The sequence below is a fragment of the Podarcis erhardii genome (assembly GCF_964252035.2).
Source record: "Podarcis erhardii genome assembly, chromosome: 10".
Taxonomy (NCBI): domain Eukaryota; kingdom Metazoa; phylum Chordata; class Lepidosauria; order Squamata; family Lacertidae; genus Podarcis; species Podarcis erhardii.
In genome coordinates, this window is record NC_138500.1 from 38880882 (window position 1) to 38898808 (window position 17927).

At 42.2% G+C, this 17927-nt stretch overlaps 1 protein-coding gene across 2 annotated transcripts in view; it reads right to left on the minus strand.

Moving 5' to 3' along the window:
- TMTC3 (transmembrane O-mannosyltransferase targeting cadherins 3) overlaps positions 1 to 17927 on the minus strand; it is a 33635-nt gene that overhangs the window by 12668 nt on the left and 3040 nt on the right. For both annotated transcript variants that reach the window (XM_081878233.1, XM_081878234.1), the window contains 8 exons: positions 13789 to 13883; positions 12589 to 12804; positions 10237 to 10455; positions 7722 to 7821; positions 6283 to 6398; positions 3933 to 4105; positions 1901 to 2153; positions 29 to 177 (listed from right to left, as the gene is read on the minus strand). In XM_081878233.1, coding sequence (XP_081734359.1) covers positions 29 to 177; positions 1901 to 2153; positions 3933 to 4105; positions 6283 to 6398; positions 7722 to 7821; positions 10237 to 10455; positions 12589 to 12777 — 1199 coding nt within the window. In that variant the 5' untranslated portion in view covers positions 12778 to 12804; positions 13789 to 13883. The remainder of the gene's footprint in view (positions 1 to 28; positions 178 to 1900; positions 2154 to 3932; positions 4106 to 6282; positions 6399 to 7721; positions 7822 to 10236; positions 10456 to 12588; positions 12805 to 13788; positions 13884 to 17927) is intronic.

Sequence of the window (17927 nt, forward strand, 5' to 3'; positions counted from 1 at the left end):
CACCCGCAAGCCGTAACTTTTAACCTACCTGTTGCTTGAGAGCTTTTTCCACCCATGGGCTACTAGCATGCAGAATCCCATGCTGGGAACATACAACACTCGCTCTGCTACTACGAAGCCAACAGGAAAAAAAAGGTTGGAGGCTGGGATGAATGGCAACACTATTAAACAAAGTGCCTAAAAAAAGCAAAAGAAAAAAAGACACACAAACACTAGCTAGAATTGCAAATTGTGCATATATTCATATAATGTATTATTCACTACATTTCTTTACCACCACCTTTCTTCTTTGGCACTCTGACATTCATAATAAAATAACAATAATTTTGAAGTGCAAACGGCATGCCTTCAGTTCTACCGAAACCATGACCAACAGTACACTTTATCAAATCTGTAGAACAAGTGAGCTGTAAAATGAACGGAAGAAAAATCTTGTTATGGCTTCAGCTGATCCAGATTGCAAGACATGCCTACTCAAGAGTCCTGAATCGCCCTGGGGACTGCTCCTATATTGAATTTTGTTTGAATTCTCACACCATTTCTGTAGCAGGGATGGCTGTTAACAAGTAATAGAGCAGCTGCCAGCATCCTTGCTGTTCACAAATTTTGATTCATCCCTAGAATGAGCGTGTGGGGGAGAGAGAGAAAAAAATCATCCGGTCCTAATGTTCACACTGTTCCTGGTGCTACAGGCATAATGTCGTCGTAAACTGACAAAAAAACTTTGCTGCCAACACGGCCCACATTGCGTGAACACATTACCGAGGGGGAGGGGAGGGATACATTACAAGGGGCGATAAGAGTAGAGGGGGAAATCGGCAGTCACGAAAGTACACTGCAAAGCAGACAGTGCAAAGTTAGAGATACACTGAAAAATGGGGCAAACTATTGACAAACACTACATACCATGCAACCTTAAACTATAGCTATACAATGTACCAATTTGATGGTTCAAAAGCATGTCAAAGTGCAAGTAGATAAATAGGTATGGCTCCGGCTGGAAGGTAAACAGTGTTTCCGTGCGCTGCTCTGGTTCGCCAGAAGCGGCTTAGTCATGCTGGCTACATGACCTGGAAGCTGTACGCCAGCTCCCTCGGCCAATAAAGCGAGATGAGCGCCACAGCCCCAGAGTTGGTCACGATTGGACCTAATGGTCAGGGGTCCCTTTACCTTTAAAACATTCTTAGGAGCACTGATCTAACTCAGCTTGATATGTTGTCATGCTAAATAATAGAAAGCCATGTTAGGACCTACTAGGTAGTGGTAACAAATATATAAAAGAGAGTTAATTTAGTGGTTACGTTCCTGGCCCTCGCGTTCATCAGCGGACCACATGTTAAGTCCATTCTACCCTTTTCCAGGTCCAAAAGGACCCACATGTCAGCGAATGAACGCAAAATGGTCTAACGAAGGAAGCAAAGTAGTGAAGGTGAATGAGCACATATGTAGCAAGGATCAATTAATATGAAGCAATGGAATCTGGCAGTGCAAGTCCCTGGTGCATGGCCCCTAAAAGGTGTATGAACACAGCGCATACCCAAAGGCTCTAAAAGGAAGGAAATGGATTTCCCTGTTAACCAGTTTAAGCAGCACTTTAAGGAATCATTCTATCAACACTAATGCATCTTCATTTTCTGGCACTCAGGGCCCTTTGATGCATCTAGTGTTAGACTTAAAGAGCTTCTCAGAATCAGATTCATGAAGAAACCTGCAAAAAAGTTTCCATTATAATCTGAATATGGATATTTTCAGGTACAGTGGCAGGATGGAGACAGGCACCAGGAGACTGGAGCAGGGGAAGGGTTGTCTGAAAGAATAGCCAAGATGATTTTCTCCTGTGAATTCTGGTCATGGACCATTCTTCTATTTCAATTCTAAGTCACAGTGAGACATCACTTACCATCAACACAGTCTTGGAAGAATCTCCAGCATAGCGGAGACTGAAGATGAGCAATGTTCCCAAAAAGCAGAAGAAGGCTATGGTGGCAACATTTCTGATGTCTAGAAGAGATTCTACCAAAGGTATGGTGCCCATCGTCCAATCACAACACAATTCCGAGGGATTAAGAAGCAGCCAGGCATTCACAGGAAGGAGGTAGTTGAAAGTCAGCTGCCTTGCAGGAGATGGACTGACGGCAGCTGGGTTATCAAACCTAGTTCAAAGCAACAACAAAGGTTCCGTTTTAAACCGTTCTGAGTAAGAGGAGATCCCAAGACACTGCAAAGAACAGCAGATTCTGAACTTAAATCTTAGTAATTTGCCGTAAGAAAAGTTGGAGTGAGGAGAAAAATCTTGAAATCTCCAACTCCATAATTGTTCAAGCTTTGCCAAGATTAACAAATATAAGCCATGGGCCGTACCAGTTAAGTCAATCTGACAGTGTATACTCTTTCAAACTGCTGCTCAGCGACCAGAATGGATTAAGGAGAACCTCAGAGTGTACTGAAGTCCACAAGTGAATCATGCAAGAGTACATCTGGCCTGCAAGGGGGAGGCTACATGTGCCTTCTGCTTTCTAACACCCTGTGCGTAAGTCCCTTTGCCTTCAAGTCTTTGCAATGACTTAATCATGAGTCACAAGCAGAGGTCAAGTTGAGGCCTGTCTGTTCCCCCAGCAACTCCTTCAGGAGCCTTACCTTAGAACAAAAACCACTGAAGAAAAGAGATAGCCTAGTCGTTGTCCGGCTGCATTCTTATCCACCTGAACTACTATAAAATAGAATCAATCTGCCTCATACATTCTGTCTCAATAGCATGAGCTACCGGTGTAGAACTGTGCTTCTGTCAGAAGCACACATCAGCCATGCAGCCAGTCATCAAGATCAAGGTTGAAGTATTACCATGAGGTCACTTCCAAAAGAATAGCTAGCATTCTGAAAACGCTCCCTTTAATTAAAAAAGTTGTTTTATTCCATCTGCAATGACAGAACTGGCCATGGCTTCGAGTTAGATAGATGAGCCACAAGAGACTTCTTCCCTTCCCTCTCTCCTAGTGTATTTGAAATGAGACTGGAAGCTCCCACTTCAGTTTTAGATTAACCACAGTTAACAGGCATGCTGCCTGAACCCAAAACTGTGGTTATTAATCTCCATTACCGTCAGTGAAAATAAGATCTCTTCATATCATAACTATACTTAGCAAGAACAAGTAAAGATTAGCCAGCGTGGAAAGCTGTGGTTAATCTAAAATGTACACAAAACCTTTCATATCCTTCCTTGTGGCTTTGCCAGAGGAGGGGGGCCGTTCAAGCCCAAGACTTGCCGAGGCTCATTGTGTAACCCTAAATTGTGATTTAGTGGGCATTTGGTGAGAACAAGATGACAGACAAGATGGGCCGCTGGACTGAACCAGCAGGCTTTGCATATCTTCTTCTTAAGGACATGAATTAGGGACATATCTTAGTTTTCAGAGAAATCTAACGATATAAAAGAATATCAGCTCTGCAATAAATTCAAGTGGACATCTGGTGGAAACTTACTCATCACCAAGTTGTAATATTTCATAATGATATAAAGGTAAAGGGACCCCTGACCATTAGGTCTAGTTGTGACCAACTCTGGGGTTGCGGCGCTCATCTCGCTTTATTGGCTGAGGGGTCCGGTGTGCAGCTTCCGGGTCATGTGGCCAGCATGACTAAGCCACTTCTGGTGAACAGAGCAGCACACGGAAATGCCATTTACCTTCCCACCGGAGCAGTACCTATTTATCTACTTGCACTTTGATGTGCTTTCGAACTGCTAGGTTGGCAGGAGCAGGGACTGAGCAACGGGAGCTCACCCCGTCGTGGGGATTCGAACCACTGACCTGCTGATCAGCAAGTCCTAGGCTCTGTGGTTCAACCCACAGCGCCACCCCATCCCTTAATGATATACTGGGTGCTTTTTCTTTTATTTTTAATGATATACTGGGTGTTTTTTCTTTTTTCTTTACCTTGTAAACACTGGCAACTGCGACTGAATGACCTGGACTCTGATCACAACAAGAAGCAGAGTACTGAACATCAGAACTATCAGCTTCAACAGCATTTGGAGCATACAGTAAGGAATGCTGCCTTTGCCTCGGAGAATCTGTAGCACTGTAACCCAAAGAATAGGCAAGGTATACTGAAAAAAAAGGGGGGAGAGAAAAAGCTTAGTTTTCAAGCAAAGTAACCCTTTCAGTGCCATTCACTGCCATGAACCAACACCAGCAATGAATACAGTTATGGTTAGTTAAATTGATAGACCACTTTTCAGTTCTGAAGTTCCCCAAACAGCGTACAATAAAAGCGCAAGCAATAAAGTCACATAAAGGCAACAAGAGGCAGCATAAAGTAAGCACAGCCATAAGTACTGTCCACGAGCCTTGCAAGAGTAAAGTGCTTCTATGGATGCCATTAATGGTTTGATGCTGCTGTATTTTTTATGGATCCCAGCTGCTGGAAGCTTTTGTGGTGGCTCTATTCAGCCAAAGCAGCCTCTGCAAAGACTCCATAGCTGCTGGGCCATGCAGTGCCCCTGATTTCATGTACTTCGGAGGTTTGCCAGGCTGGGTTGCTTTCTCTGGGGAGTCATGGCATGGCAGTGCAGCACACAGGAATGAGCCATCCCATTTCGCAGCCCCCGCCTCACTTACTGAGGTTGTGCAGCTGTGGCAGCTTCTGGTGAGATCTCCAGGGAACCCGCCACCATACAACCCCAATGGTGGCAGGGCACCCATGGGAGTGCTGCGCCACAATATTTTGCCACCCAAAGCGGCTGCTTCAGTGTGCCTCATGAGCAATCTGGCCCTGGCGGTGTGGACTGCACCGCCTAGTCATCACCAAATCATTAAGGATTCCCCCTCCCCATTTGTTGGATCTCAGACAAAAGATCTTTCTGAAAATAAAGGCCTAACTATTTTGCTTTAAGGGAGAAAGATGCCTACCCACTAACCCATCCATCTGCCTAGCTATCATCTATCTATCTATCTATCTATCTATCTATCTATCTATCTATCTATCTATCTCTATGTATCAAACCCAAAATCCAATTTCTGACAGTCCCCTGCCCCACAATGTTTATTACCAAAACTTGCAAAATATCTAAGAATGCAGATATTATATATACACACACAACTTCAGAGAACCTTTTCAGTAAAGAAGAGAACAAGGAGGACTCAAGGAACATGAGGATAGCATATTTTCCAAGTTAATTTTAAGGACTGGGTGTTTGTGTGGGGAGGAAACTTATCTGTCTAATTCTTAACCACCACAATTATAACTTCTAAACCTTAATTAAAAAGTCTTAAAGTTCACCAAATTAAAAAGTCGGCCTGTTTTAAATTGAAAACATTTCTATTGATATTTTGTTGGGTGCTTGCATGCTCCCCCCCCCCCCCAGCTTTTATACTGTAAGCAGCATACATTTACGAAGGGCGATTATTTGATTACTTGTTCCCCTATTAGCTCAGAAGTGGATCTCTAGAAATATGAAAGAGTCTGCGCTTTCCTGCCCAGTTGCTCCGCCCTTCTCAGAAAAGCCAGGATTTTGTAATAGGGTGGAATGATGCTAAGGAAGTTCTGTTCAACTGGCTAAATGGGAGGGATGCTTTCCAAACATCTCTAGATGGTGATTAATCTTGAATTGCTTTGAAGACAGGTGAAAGAGGATCCTGAGAGACATTTAATGACTAGGAAAATTAATCAAAATCTTAATAAAGACAGACACTGAAAAGCGGTTATATGTAATCACATGATATTATGATGAGGGCTGATCTGAGGAGCCAAAATATTTTTATTGGTTCAGGATGATGGGTTGCATTTATTAAGCTTGCTTGGTTTGATTTGTGAATAGAAATCATGTGTGTAAACTGGAAATGTATAAAAGCCCATTTCTTTGGATGTGGTTCTTTTACAGCCTCCTCATTTTTGAGGCTGTCCCTATGCACATTTGTATTTCAATAAAGGCCAATTTTTTCACTTGAAGCCTGCATCCTTTTTATTTTTGGTTTCTGGGAGGGTAACCTGCAGTCTAGGAACCCCTTTTAAATTTTTCCAACAGTGGCACTGTACCTTGTGAGTCAACCAGCCTGGAATGTTTTCAGTCCATCTGTTCTGGCACATCAAGACTGACTAGATTATCTTGAGGTGATTTTTAGTTCTATGCTGCCACAAACCTTTTGAGGGGTGCAAGCCACCCACCCAAGCATGACAAAATGAAATAAGTGGTCACATGAGCACAGCGTATTATCACAAAATTAGAAATGTGCACAATTCTTGGGTTAACCACAGGCTTAGAATGAGATTGCACGAGTTCCTTACCCCTTGAGCTATAAATACTTCATAGACACAACAGATTCCCACCACTGTTATTCCTTGTTCCTTACATAATGTTGCCACAGCCACCAGAAACACAGTCACTGCAATAGGAGTCCACACTGCAATGCAAAAGAGACAAACGGTTAGCTGGCAAAAAATCTAGGGAAAGAAAAAGGTCATTTGTAATTGCTGAGAGCATGACTAGCAATACTTTATGAATTGGGAGCTATCATCAATTTCCTTATCCTTTTGTAGACTAAATGAGGTGGACAAGCCAATCATACTGGGTTAAGCAAAGCGCATTCCTACTGCTAGTACAGTGGTACCTTGGTTCTCAAACTTAATCTGTTCTGGAAATCTGTTCCAAAACCAAAGCGTTCCAAAACCAAGGCGTGCTTTCCCATAGAAAGTAATGCAAAATGGATTAATCTGTTTCAGACTTTTAAAAACAACCCCTAAATGGGCAATTTAACATGAATTTTACTTTCTGACGAGACCATTGATCCATAAAATAAAAACAATAAACAATGTACTGCAGTCACACAATCAATCAATCAATAGCTGAACTGGGTTCCACACAGTTACAAAAAGAAAACAAAAAGAGCCGCAAAAGCAAAAATGCTAAATAAATAGCAAAAACAGACAGACCTCAGCGTAACACTCCAAAGGGAGCACGCTCAGCTCCCGAAAAAGGTTCGCAAACCGGAACACTTACTTCTGGGTTTGCAGTGTTTGGGTTCCAAGTTGTTTGAGTACCAAGGCATTTGAGAACCAAGGTATTACCTGTACCAAAAGCTAACAATAATGTAGCATTCTCACCTATTGACACAGACTTAGAAAGCAATCCTTGTATACGCTGCCTGTTTTTGAAGTTTTTAGAGGTGGCAAGTAGGGCTATATGTTCCTTTAAAAATGAACCTAAAAACTGGCATTTTAACAAGCACATTCAGATGAAAAGAATCCATCCTAGCAGCTCCTTTCCCACCTGCAGCATCTCCAGGCAGAGTTGAGAGAGACTCCCATCTAAAACCCTGAAAAGCCACTTCCAGGCAGCATAGGCAATGCTGAACTGGTTGGACCAATGGTCTGACTCCTATGTTCCAATGGATAACCAATGGAAGCTTCCTATGTTCCTAATGATGCTTGAGGTCAAACAGGGTTTGAATGAGGAGTAAAAACAATCAGAATGCATTGATTTAAGAAGAGTGCCTCTTACTCACACTCACCAATTCTTACCGGTAGTGTACTACTACTGGTATACCACTCGTAGTAAGAACTACTACGACTAGGATTGCACTATTAGTACTCCACCTTTTCCAGAAGAAAAAGGAGCACCAGAGACCAACACAAAGGGCAGTTTTGATAGCTTTCTTTTGCGGGCTACACCCTTAAAGGTCATTGTGTCTGTGGATAAAACTACATGACCCAAAGCAGGTATTTACCAATCGTGTTTTCTGGACCTCTGGACCTGGTATATGACAAAAAAGCAGCTAGGAAAAAGATGGAGGAGAGGAGCTCTGCTCTGCCCACTACACCAGTTACCTAAACAGAAGAGGAGAGAGTGATCATTAAGTAAACAAAATTAGGATGTAAAGACAGAAGATAAAAGCAGCTATGCAAGTGATGAACAAAGACTACAGGATAAATGCAATCCTTAGGGGCACCTGTACTAAAAGTAAACTAAATAAAAAAGCAAAGACAAGTGGAATGAGCTTCCACTACTTTGGTGACGGACGATGTCAAGTATAGCATTATTGTGCCCTCATGTGGCTGATAAATGGAAGTACTCAAATCCTAATTAGGATTGCTCTGTTATTTATGTACAAAACGTTGTGAGAAAGCATGCCGAACCAATGACATTTTCGGCGGATGCATTTATAGTCTCACCATGTGCAACATGCACAAGTGCTTGCTCAAAAAGACATGCATGCACCAATTTCCAGAGGGCTCAGCCTTTCCCAGGGCGCCCTCCAAGGGTTACAAGACCACCACCATTCCCAAACACTGGTCACGCTGGTTGGTGCAGAATAAAGTTGTTGCCCAAAATATCTGGTGGGCACCAGGTTGGGAAGACTAGCCTTTGCCATAATAAATGTACTGTTCATTTTTTGAGGCTTTTAGTAGCTTATAAAAGCACCACAGAAGAATATAGAGCATATTCAGTTAGCAGAACCATCTCCCAGGAGTTGAGTGCTTGGAGTTTGACTGTTATAAACCTTCAATGTTGTTTATTTCTACAACTGATCAGCCATGTTTAGAACTTGCATTTCAAATCCACGGTTAAACTTCTACTTGAGTCCCACTCAAACTGATGGTACACAGGCTGGTGCTGGTCTGCAAGTCATTGGCTGCTCATCCTCAGCGACTCTATTACCCCATCTGTGAACTGCCCTGAGACTCCCAGGTATAGGGCAGTATATAAATTCAATAAATAACAACAACAACAACATCACAGCCCAGCTTGGGCAGGATGCTTCATGGACCAAATACAGTGGTACCTCGGGTTACATATGCTTCAGGTTACAGACTCCGCTAACCCAGAAATAGTACCTCGGGTTAAGAACTTTGCTTCAGGATGAGAACAGAAATCGTGCTCTGGCAGAGCGGCGGCAGTGGAAGGCCCCATTAGCTAAAGTGGTGCTTCAAGTTAAGAACAGTTTCAGGTTAAGAATGGACCTCCGGAATGAATTAAGTTCTTAACCCGAGGTACCACTGTATGGTACAGGCCCCTGGCATATGGCGGGTGGGGTGGGGATTGCCAGTCCCCCAGATCAGATAGCTTGAGAAGCACTGCTCTACACTGATTTATCTGGCTAAATTCAGAAGCTTCAATTGGTGCAGAAGGCAGCTGCCTGCCGGAACCAAGTGATGGGAGCACGTAATACCCTTTGCATTGGTTTGTTTCCTGGTCTAGTTCAAAGTGCCGTTTGCTGCCTTTGAAGCACTAAACCAGACAATGAAAAGCCGACCAGAATTCAACACCCAGCATTCCTGAGCACTGGACTTGCTGGTTGGGGATGATGGGAGCTGGAGTTCACAACATCTGGAGGGCATGATGCAAAAGCTAAGATATTGATGGCACTCACAGACAAAGTGTATCTTTTGAAAAGGGGCTCAAGGAGCAGTCAGGCTTATGAAACTGCCCAAACTGAACATTGCAACAGGAAGAAAGGAAACTGCCTAATATGAAGTCAGACCCTATAGCTCAGTACAGTGGTACCTCCAGTTGTGCACGGAATCCATTCCGGAGCTCCGGTCGGATCCCGAGGAATTCGCAACTGGAGGTGCCTGTTCTGTCCATGCGCACGGTAGAGTGCTTCTGCGCATGCAGCAAAACCCGGAAAAATACTTCTAAGTATACACAACCAGAGGTACCACTGTAAAGTCATCATTGGCCATGATTCCCCAGGATTACAGAGAGGGGTGTTTTGAATGCAAAGGATGAGCTATACCACTGAGCTTCAGCCCATGCCCTAACAGGGATGGAAAGAAACAGAGAGAGAAAATTAACATATTAATCTAGGCCATCATCCAAAGGATTTGTTCATGCAAATGCAAATGAACTATGTAGCTAGCAGAATTCTCTTTGTAGTTAACCCTGATACAATTCCCACAGCCAACAAGGTAAGCTCATTTTAAAGACAAGTGACAGCTTACTTCAATGCCTGTCATTGAAACCTACCACAGAGAAGATGACAAAAAATTGCTCCTGTTGTACTCTTGGAATTTTTTTTTACAGTGCCAAACCAACTTCTTGAGATTGTTGGAATTTGAAAGTTGACAAATTCAACACACCACGGTCTGATTTAGGTCTGACTCAATACAAGGCCGCTTTCTATGTTCCTATTCTCCTTCCCAAGATAGATAGAAGACTGTCATTGCTGATGGTTTGTCATTTGTTGTTAAGAGAACTATTCTTTAACAAGAACTCAACAGAGCCTTTTCAGGCTTACTTACCGCTTCAGTGTGTACTGGATGCACTGCAAAGAGTAAGGAAGCAACCAAACTGCTCTTGTTGTCCAAGAAAAGCTTACAGACCTTGAGGAAGACGATACAAACAGCTGCATGGAAGATGACGTTCAGGAAGTGGTAAGAGACAGCATTTAACTCGCTGAACAGGTAGTTCAAACGAAACGTGAGCACAGTGAGCGGCCTGTATGACTTGTGACTTCGCTCCTAAAAAACAAAAACACACAGACCCACATGTAGATCGAACTGGGGGGGGGGGGATATATCCATCTTTGTGGTAAAATAGCTCAACTAGAGCATAAAATCAGAAGCCTAAAAGCAAGACATATTGCAAATAGTTGAGTCTTCCCAAGAAGGCAGACACCATAAAAGAAAACCTCCCAACATTCAGAAAGATATTGCTCAGATGCAGGCTTCACAAATATGGTCACTAGCAGCAAAAAAACCCTACCTTGAGCAATACAGTCGTACCTCGGCTCCTGAATCCTTTGGGAGATGAACATTCTGGTTCCCAAACACCACAAACCCAGAAGTTCTGGTTTCCGAACGTTCTTTTGGAAAGCCGAACGTCCGATGGGGCTTCCGCTGCTTCCAATTGGCTGCAGAAGCTTCCTGCAGCCAATCAGAAGCTGCGCTTTGGTTTTCAGAAGACAAACGGACTTCCAGAACGGATTCTGTTTAACTGCACACACAAATCCTTGCCCCTGAGATTGCTGGGCATTGTACAGAATTCATAAGAAAGCCTCATACTCTACATTAATAAAGCTCAGCACAATGTGAGAACTTCCCACTGCTCTCCCAAGTTTGCTGGCTTGTGGAGAAGACTTGATGGAAGCTTGGGAGGTTCCCTGATGTCTTTCTGAGCTTTGGATGCATTCACCCCAATTCTGCCTGTTCACCCCAGTAGCATATAAAAAGAACCTGTCCCAACTCCCCTGTGAGCTTATGTCCTTTGATTATTTGTTTACTGCAAACCTTGCAGTTTTGCAGATGGGGCTCGGTGTCTAGATCATACAAGCAGAACCCTAGAACAAACTGCTGCAGATTGGAGGGCTTCTGTTCGGGGTTCTAGCCACTCTTTCCCTTCTCTGTCTGTACCTTGTTATATCTTTGTTCCTCTTCCTCTTAGTGGCCCCATTCCACTTCCCACTTGCTCTACAATCCTGTACTCAACCCAATCAGACAGCAATCCATAGCCATTGAGTCCTTACTTGTTTTTTTTAACAGACATTTTTGGTGCTCCTGCAAACCTCATGGTTACCTGGCTCTGCCAATACCTCTCATCTTTTTTTTAAGGGTGCTGTTATTTTGGCAACATTTGTACCAGCTCATGAAGTCATGAATTGGACATAGAGAAAGAAATATTGCTCTTCTCTTGGTACTACAGCTTGAATTATGTTCAATGTCCCTGTATTCCTTTGTGTCCAGGGATCAGCAACCTTTTCCAGCCGTGGGCTGGTCCACTGTCCCTCAGACCTTGGGGGGGGGGGCGGACTATAGTTTGGGGAAAAAATGATGAACGAATTCCTATGCTCCACAAATAACCCAGAGATGCATTTTAAATAAAAGGACACATTCTACTCATGTAAAAACATGCTGATTCCTGTACCATCCTCGGGCCAGATTTAGAAGGCGATTGGATCAGATCCAGCCCCCAAGCCTTAGTTTGTCTACCCATGATCAAGACTATGAACATATACATTACAAAATAAAGTTTATGGAAGGTATAATACTAATTTTTCAGCTTTTAAAAAAATCTCATTAAAAACTTTAAAGTTTGGGTGTTGCGAGCCACTGGCCTACTTCAGATAATTATACATCAGCTTAATAAAGGTAAAGCTACCCCTGACCGTTAGGTCCTGTCGCGGACGACTCTGGGGTTGTGCGCTCATCTCACTCTATAGGCCGAGGGAGCCGGCATTTGTCTGCATACAGCTTTTGAAGAAAGCCCCTTCACTCCTCCTTTTGCAGGAGTAACATCTAAACCAAGAAATTTCTAACAAATCACCATTTCCCAATCTGGGAAGGTTGAGTTACTGGTTTCTGAACAAGCCAAGATCTCAAACTAGTTCAAACTGTGAAACATTCTGGTTCGTTTCAAGTCTGGTAACCCTACTTTCCCAGTATGGGTGGAATGGGAAATCATGGTTAGAGATTTCCTGACCTAATTGAAGCTTGCAAAATGGGAGGGAAGGGGATGCAGACACAGGCAAAAAACCCCCACCTCAATCAAAAACCAGTTTAAGCCAATATATGATTGTCCTAATGTGGCCAATGTTTCGGCTCAGCAAGACATTTCAAAAATGCTGTCAATATTTCTACAGGATGAATACCAGTTACCTCAGACATAGGAGTCCCCCAGAAGTCATTCAGGAAGAGATTTTTTAAAGGAGTAGAAGGATGCAAATCTTTGTTGTCCAAAATGGCTGAAACGTCGTCAAAAACAAAGCCACAAAACAGGCTGTTCCAATAGCAAGCTGCCACCACTCCAACTATTAGTGCAATTTCCTTTAGGTTAACATAAGCCATCTTCTCCGGAGCTCTCAAAAATTATAGCTGTGGAACAGATTCAAACATGTCTTAACAATCTTTTTTTCCGTAAAAATCGGCATTTGCAAATCAAAATGGCTGATTTAACTAGCACAGCATTTGCCAACCTGGTGCCCCCCAGAGTGTTTAAATCCAAGCCATATATTTCAGTGTTCTCACCTACTGGTATTTTGCCAGTGCGGTCATATGAATGGTGCAAAGGAGAAACCTACAAACCTGAATCCTGAGATAACAAGAGGAGTCAGGGTAGTAGCGTTCATCCCTGTTTTAGATGGCGAGGGGATAAGATTTTAGTCTGCAATCCCATACCTGGGAGTCAGCCCTACTGAACACAAATGATGATTCCTTATGAGAATACATACTTAAGATTGAGCTGCTAGATTGAGTTTATAGGAATCATAGAAGTAGAGAATTGTAGAGCTGGAAGGGACCCTGAGGGTCATCTAGTCCAATGCCCTGCAATGCAGGGATCTTTTCACCAACACGGGACTTGAACCCACAATCCTGGGATTAAGAGTCTCATGCTCCACCAACTGAAGTATCCCAGCAGTAAATAATTACTCCTAGCTCACAGCACTATAGTTTCACAGCTCTGTCTCTTAACCACCATACAGTGCTGGTCTCCAAAAGCAAAATGATGGAAAATTCAAACTATTCTTTCACTAGTTGTTCCTTGTCAGGGTTTCAGGTCATTTCCCACCCCATCAGTGAGATCAGCCACATTATATAAAAAAAAATACAGGAATTAGTTGCAGATACTGGCTTCTATTAACAACCTGGGGTTCACATTCTGATCTCAGGAACACAGAGACATGCCCCAAAATATCACAAAGAATGCTTGCTGCTAAAAATATATATTCAGCTTTGCTCTTTATATTAGAAGGAAACAACTACCTAGATCTTATTTGGGGTGTGCGTGTAATAATTTAAAGCAGTATGAACCTGATGACCAGCGTCTGCTGAACATCTTTAATAAAATCTTTGACTCACGTTTCAAGCACAGTATCTCTTCATTTAAGCATTCTCTTCTTTTAAAATCTGTTTTGAAGTCACTGTGATCAGCACTGGATTTTTATGGATCTTTACTAGAAAAACAGAGAATAATAATAATTATTATTAGCAAGATAGTTGACATTTTGCTAAAAGAACTGTGATTTCTCCATACAATTACAAAGCCCTCACACCCTGATAGCTGAAAGCTGACAAAATATATATTTTAAAATACTGCAAGGTGTAATAAACAGGATAGTATACAAATAATCATACATACAGGAAATAATTTAGGAAACCACTCTTTAAATTACTTCCAAAAGCATCTTCTGTTTCAATGCATAAATAGGGCTTTCCAACTGGCAAAGGGAACCCCATTAGTTTATATCTATTTTATAATTGATTTTATAGATGTAAATAGCTTAGAATCTAACTTGGCATATAAGCAATTTATACATTAATAAACAGTAACTAGTAACAATTTGAAGATACCTGTTTAACAAACTTGGCCTCTAATATATCAGAACTGGTATATTATTGTAGCATGTTACAATGTACACGTCCCAGATATACAGTTAAACATTTAGGTGGAGTGGGGAGGACGTTTTTGGCAATTCCCCCTCCCTACATCCCCTAAATCTGCTCCAGAGGATTGGGGGAGTCTCCAAGGGGCTGCAAGGGGCAGCGGAAGTTGCTAAACATTGCTTGCCTTCCTCTTCTGCTCACAGAAGCTTTAAAGTCAGTCTTGAAAGTGTGTGAAGAATGCTCAGAAGAGGGATCATAAACTCAGAGGTTTAGCCCATGCTTCACCCAGAGAAAATTCAATTTATGTCTGACTAGGAGAAACAGGTCAAGTTTTACAAAAGTGAGCAATATACCTATACTGCTTTAATTTTGCATAAAGTTCACATTTTCTTTGTGCATCTTTTTTTTGGGGGGGGGGGCGCAGAGTCAAAAATACACAGCATTCATAAACATCTCTGTGCAAGAGCTCTTTGCCATTCACCTCACTGATCACAGCCAGATGCATATATTTGCACAGAGCAATCTAAAGCACCAATATGAATATGAGTGTCTCTCCATTTGTGCAATGTTCTGCTTGCATATTTGTAAAGATATTTTAAAAATTGTCCAGTAGCACCTTAGAGACTAATTAACATAGTTGGTCTCTAAGGTGCTACTGGACAATTTTTTATTATTATTATTTCTTTTGACTGCGTCAGACCAACATGGCTACCTACTTGAATCTTGCATATTTGTGTCCTTCAGAACTTCAGGTGAAGTATTCATTTCCAGTACAGTACACATTTATGCCATGGAATAAAAAATTGGGATGTGAGGTGGGAATTTTCTAGTGCTTTGCTTTCCCATGGAAATCTGTCCATTTTTTGAGTTCATTACTAATCATGCCAATTGCATGTACAGTATTCGGCAAGCTTGGCAGCAACCATTTTTAACTTAATTGACTCAGTATAAGTAAAACTAACATGTTATACTAGATTGTTCTCTAAGGCATTATAAATTTTTCTGTGAAAATTGCTTCAATTTACGTAGGAATGTTTTCTATGCCAACATTTTTCAGAAAACACACATCCCTAACATTCTACAGCAGAGAATTAAAACATGCTTAGTAGGTTCTCTCTCTCTCTCTCTCTCTCTCTCTCTCACACACACACACACACACACACACATTTGGTGTGATGCATAGGTGAGAAATCAGAAGACAGTGAATGTATCTCACACTCTGGGAATTAGAAAATAAAAACAACCAAACATCAGAAAGTTCACAAGCTGTCATTTAAGATCTCCAGAAAAACACTACAGAGGAGAAAAAGAAAAGATAAAAACCAACAAAGAGAACTCTGTCTTCTTTTCTTCCTAGTGCTAATTAAAGAGCAGTTAAATGGAGACCTGCCTGCCATAATGCACAAAGAAGGGATGCAATTTTTATGTCAGGGAAGATGTCGCTAGGATATAGGCACCCAATGGGAAATGGGCAGGTTTCTAATACAAACTAACAGGCATATATAGGAGTCAAAATCTACATTGAAAATGGATCATTTCTAAACAGCTAGATGCAGCTAGATTCTCCCCATTGTTAGCTTTTTTGAAACAAAACAAAAAATCTTCTTAGAGTTGGTATACGTGGTTCTCCTGATTTAATCCCAGCAACAACCCTGTGAGGTAGGTTAGACTGAGAAGCAATGATTGTCCCAAGATGAGCTTCATGGCTGAGTGGGCATTTGAACCCAGGTCCCACAAGGTCTTAGTTCCACACTTTAACCACGAGAGAAAACCATTTGGCATCCTCAACTAGAGAAGCTACACAGACTGCTCTTGAGAAGACTACCTTTTGATCTGCCATCATGGACCAAGTTCTCACTACAGCAGGGATGGGGAACCTGTAGGCCTCCTAATGTTGATGGCCTATAGCTCCTATAACCCCAGATCGTTGGACATGCTGGATAGAATGGTGCGAGTTCAGAGTCCAACAACATTGGGAAGGCCACAGGTTCCCCATTGCTGCCCAAAAGACTGGGCAGGCAACTGAGCCTTCATATGACCCATATGACTATTAATATCAATCAAGTACCTTCACTGAATTCTTATTGGCACCTGCTAGAAACATTCTTGTTCAGACAAGCCTACCCAGATGTTTAGAAAGCTGGTGCAAGTTTTAATTTGTTTCAGCCTGTTTTTGTTTTCACTTTTTGCATGTTTAAAACTATTGCTGTATACAGTGGTACCTTGGGATACAAACGGGATCCGTTCTGGAGCCCGGTTCACATCCTGAACATAATATAAGACGTGACAGTACGTCTGCGCATGCTGCGTTTAGCCGCTTCCGCACATGCACGTGAAGTCATTTTGACCGTCTGCGCATGCGCGAGCAGTGAAGCCTGGAAGTAACGCGCTCCGTTACTTCCAGGTCGCCGCGGAGCGCAACCCGAATGCGCTCAACCTGAAGCGTATTTATCCCGAGGTATGACTGTATTTTTTTTAGTGATAATATCATTGTTGCACCTTTTTTGGAAAGCACTTTGAGTTCTTTTCTACGATTAAGCGGTATATAACTTATATGAAATAAATAAGTAGCTGACAAGGTAATACTTCATCCCTAGGCATGTACATGGACTACTTGTGTATTGGTGCACGTCCACAGGAAAGATCTCTAGAGACACAGAATGTCGTATTTCCCAGTGAATTTACCTTTAGCCTACTGTAGAGAACCTGGAACAGACAAGGACTTCCCATGAGTCAAGGGAGCAAGGGAATCTTTTGTTTACATCTTCAGCATCTTCCCATCTTGCTAACTCAGCTACAAATGATTTCACAATTCGTCTCAAATGAAGAGGGATTATGTAAGAGCAGGCAAGTGGAATTATACCACTAGTCTTGCCCTTTTTTTAGGCCTCAAGGAGAATGTTTGCTACTGAAAATATTGTTTGCCTGCAAAGGTGAAGGAATTTTTGGGAGTCTCCCCTTCAGTAAAGGGTTTGACCACCAGTGCACAAAACTAATTGAAGACGTATGATCACTTAAAGAGTTGCTTGTTAAAACATCAGCTGGAATTTTTCTTTGTAGTGTCTGCAGATCTTGCATGTAGCCCAACAGGTGTTTCAAACATAGCATGTTGAGAAGATTAGAAAGAGAGTTGCCAGGCCTGGACTGGCCCTTTGGAAATTACAGAGACGGCCATGCTTCAATTCTTTCTAACATCCAAGGTAAGGATCTCCCCAAATGGAAGGGATCTTGGCTATTAGAAATAAAATGTGTTCGGAAAAATGAGTCATGGGTCTGGCTCATCCCTCTGTAGATTCACTCGGACAGCTCATGAACCATGGATTACATTTCAAATGACAATGCTGAGCACCAATGCCTATGGGAGAACAGAAGTGTCTGGACATATTGTTGCACAAAACTAGATAGTATAACTAAGACATTGAATAGATCATATAGGGCAACTCAGTGATGTAAATCTTCCTGAATTCACTCACTGTGAACAGAAAGATGTGTGCTACAAACTGTTTTGAGGAAGAAGCCTATTGTGCACTTGCCTTGTTAAAATGTGAATGGTGAAAAGTTGATTTCTTCAAAATGTGGTAGTCAGACTTTTGCCTGCAGCCCAACAACTGAAG